This window comes from Diaporthe batatas, assembly GCF_019321695.1.
Source record: "Diaporthe batatas strain CRI 302-4 chromosome Unknown Contig00006, whole genome shotgun sequence".
Taxonomy (NCBI): domain Eukaryota; kingdom Fungi; phylum Ascomycota; class Sordariomycetes; order Diaporthales; family Diaporthaceae; genus Diaporthe; species Diaporthe batatas.
Window position 1 is genome coordinate 369,344 of NW_025408553.1, and position 2,419 is coordinate 371,762.

At 60.4% G+C, this 2,419-nt stretch overlaps 1 protein-coding gene across 1 annotated transcript; it reads left to right on the forward strand.

Moving 5' to 3' along the window:
- Positions 1 to 1,388: 1,388 nt before the first annotated feature.
- KVR01_006220 (uncharacterized protein) lies at positions 1,389 to 1,898 on the forward strand (the record flags this gene model as incomplete). The annotated part of the gene is made up of 2 exons (XM_044785575.1): positions 1,389 to 1,703; positions 1,794 to 1,898. 2 exons carry the CDS (start codon positions 1,389 to 1,391, stop codon positions 1,896 to 1,898), a joined length of 420 nt encoding a protein of 139 aa, XP_044645023.1.
- Between the last annotated feature and the right edge of the window lie 521 nt (positions 1,899 to 2,419).

Here is a 2,419-nt window from a genome sequence, read left to right on the forward strand (position 1 = left end):
TGCTCAGTGCTGCCCCAGCCTGCCAGCCTGCACAGGCCGACGTGGGTGTGTAGGAGTGTGGCTGCTCCTCTGGCGACCGGGCCCGACGGAGTACCCAGGGTACTGGGGAACACGAAATGAGATGGTCAACGCCAGGGCCCGTGTGTTGTGCTCTCCGAGTCTCCGAGGGGGGCCTGCCAGGCCTGCCAGGCCTGCCAGTGATGAGAGTTGAGTGCCTGTTGAGCCTGGGCGTGTTCCCCGGCACGCCATGTGCGGCCAGGCTGGAATGGTCGACCCGCCATCACCAAAGCGCCGGGTTCACCCACAGCCATGTGTCCGTGGCTTGCGTGGGTCGGCATGGCATACGGGGTAGTGCTGTGGTAGTGCTGTGGCCCACGGCGCTCGTGGTCTGTTGTAGAGTTGCAACTTGCAGGCCGGGACCTGACCTCGGCCCTGATCTTTTTTAGTCTCGACTCTCTCGAAACACACTGGCCGGCTTCTCCCAAGCATCAGCAGACTCCGGCTTTGATCAGCAAGATCGTCGACGCCACGCCATGCAACTTGGGGGCGGTGATCTCGCGGGAGCTGCAAAAGACTGACGGACACGAGAGCACGGGCAGGGCAGGGCAGGGCAGAGGCCCTATTGCCAGGGACATGGGTAGCTGCGGCTTTTGTACCGTGGTGCAGAGTGGTGTACCTGGTCTGACCATGTCCGCTGTCGACGTTGGGGATGGTGGTTGATGTATGATTGATGTACAGTATGTATGGGAGACCATTATCCGGACATTGACAAGTGCACCCACCACACCTGCACACGTACTATGTAGCACACACACACACACCCAGGTGAGTGACTCGCCTCCCGAGCAGTTAGTTAGTCCTGGCCTCTGCATCTATCTGCACGGCAGGCAAGTGCCTAGGTTACTTGGTAGGTTCGAGCGAGGCAGGAACAGGCGGACCGAAGTGGTTTCCCCACATGGGACGCAGGAGCAAGGTACCGGGTACCTGGTACGTACCGTCCCTGCGTGATCTTGTGGCAATTCGAAGACCTCGATACTTCCGCTGCCCGCCCCCAAAACAACTCTCCGAACCTACTCGGTCGGCCGCCCAGCAAGACATGTCTGTCGCCCACCCATGCTGCAGGTCAACATCAACCGGCCTCCTTGAACCGCGGCAGCAACTGCTACCGCTACTGCTACTGCGACCGCGACCGCGACCGCGCCCGTGGCCAGCGCCCGTAACTGTGACCTCGACTACAACCTCAGACGGAAACCCAATTCATGGCTCCTCACAAGGGGCCGCGAAGCTCTCGGTGCACACACTGACACGCCGTGGCAGAGTGGTTGACAGCCTCATGGCATTGACACTGCAACCTCGACCGTCTGGATACACATTCCCCCAGGCGAATCATGCACGACATCGAGGCCAGGGCAGGGCAGGGCAGGGCAGGACAGGCTAGGCCGTTGAACGAGGCAATGCTACGCTGCTGCCATGTGCTTCCAATGCTACGGGCCACTCGCCTGCCTGCCTGCCTGTTGCTGCTGCTCGTCATGTCATCTAACGAGGTGCCACTCGTCTCGTCTCGTCTCATCTCATCTCATCTCGTCAGTTTTGACAGCCTGCTCTTTCACCGCGCAACATACCATACCGAGTACATATACACAGTGTTTGGGCACGCAGGCTCCTCCTGCCTTTCTCAAGCTCTCGCACAGCCGAGCCCGTCGGTGTGATCCGACCCTTCTACTCTGTACAGTAGCACGGCGCCCTGGCCTTGCTGGGCTATATGAGCACCTCAACTTCTGACCCCCTCGCAGCGATCCCATGCCCTACCAGCCTCGTTGGGCGGCGGCTTGTTGGTCACTCAGGCACCTCAAGAGGCCCAAACAACAAATCGCAGCTGGTCGTTGCGTATAACGTAGCGCCGGGGCCAACTGTGCCGGGCAGACCAGACCTTGGCCATGCGCCAGGCTTTCGGCGCCGTAACAGCAGCCGCTGTGGCCAGGCCACTCTCTGGGCTCGCCCTTTCTGTTGGTGGGCGAGATATCGCACCGGTCTGCACCGAGCCACACCGGGCTGTTAGATTCATGGCCCTCCAAAAAGTGTGCACCTTCGCGTATGCCATGTTGTCGTCAACGATGGACCACAGCCAGCCAGCCAGCCAGCATCCCGCACTTCACCCGAAACGGAAGTCGATCGCGCGTCGTAGGATTTGTCTGGGGCATCAATCTCAAGACCCACGGTCCAGAACATTGCTGATTACAGCATCAGCCCACCACTACGAGAGTGGACTACACAGTAGGCGCCGCCTTCTCCCTGGCCTCTGGCCGTCACTCCCAGCCCTGATGGGGGCCCTCTTGGCAAAGCCCTCAGCAAGTCGAGCCAGCGACCCGCGAGTTTCATCCCACTCTCCGTCTCTGTTTGCTACAGCAATCATGTCGGG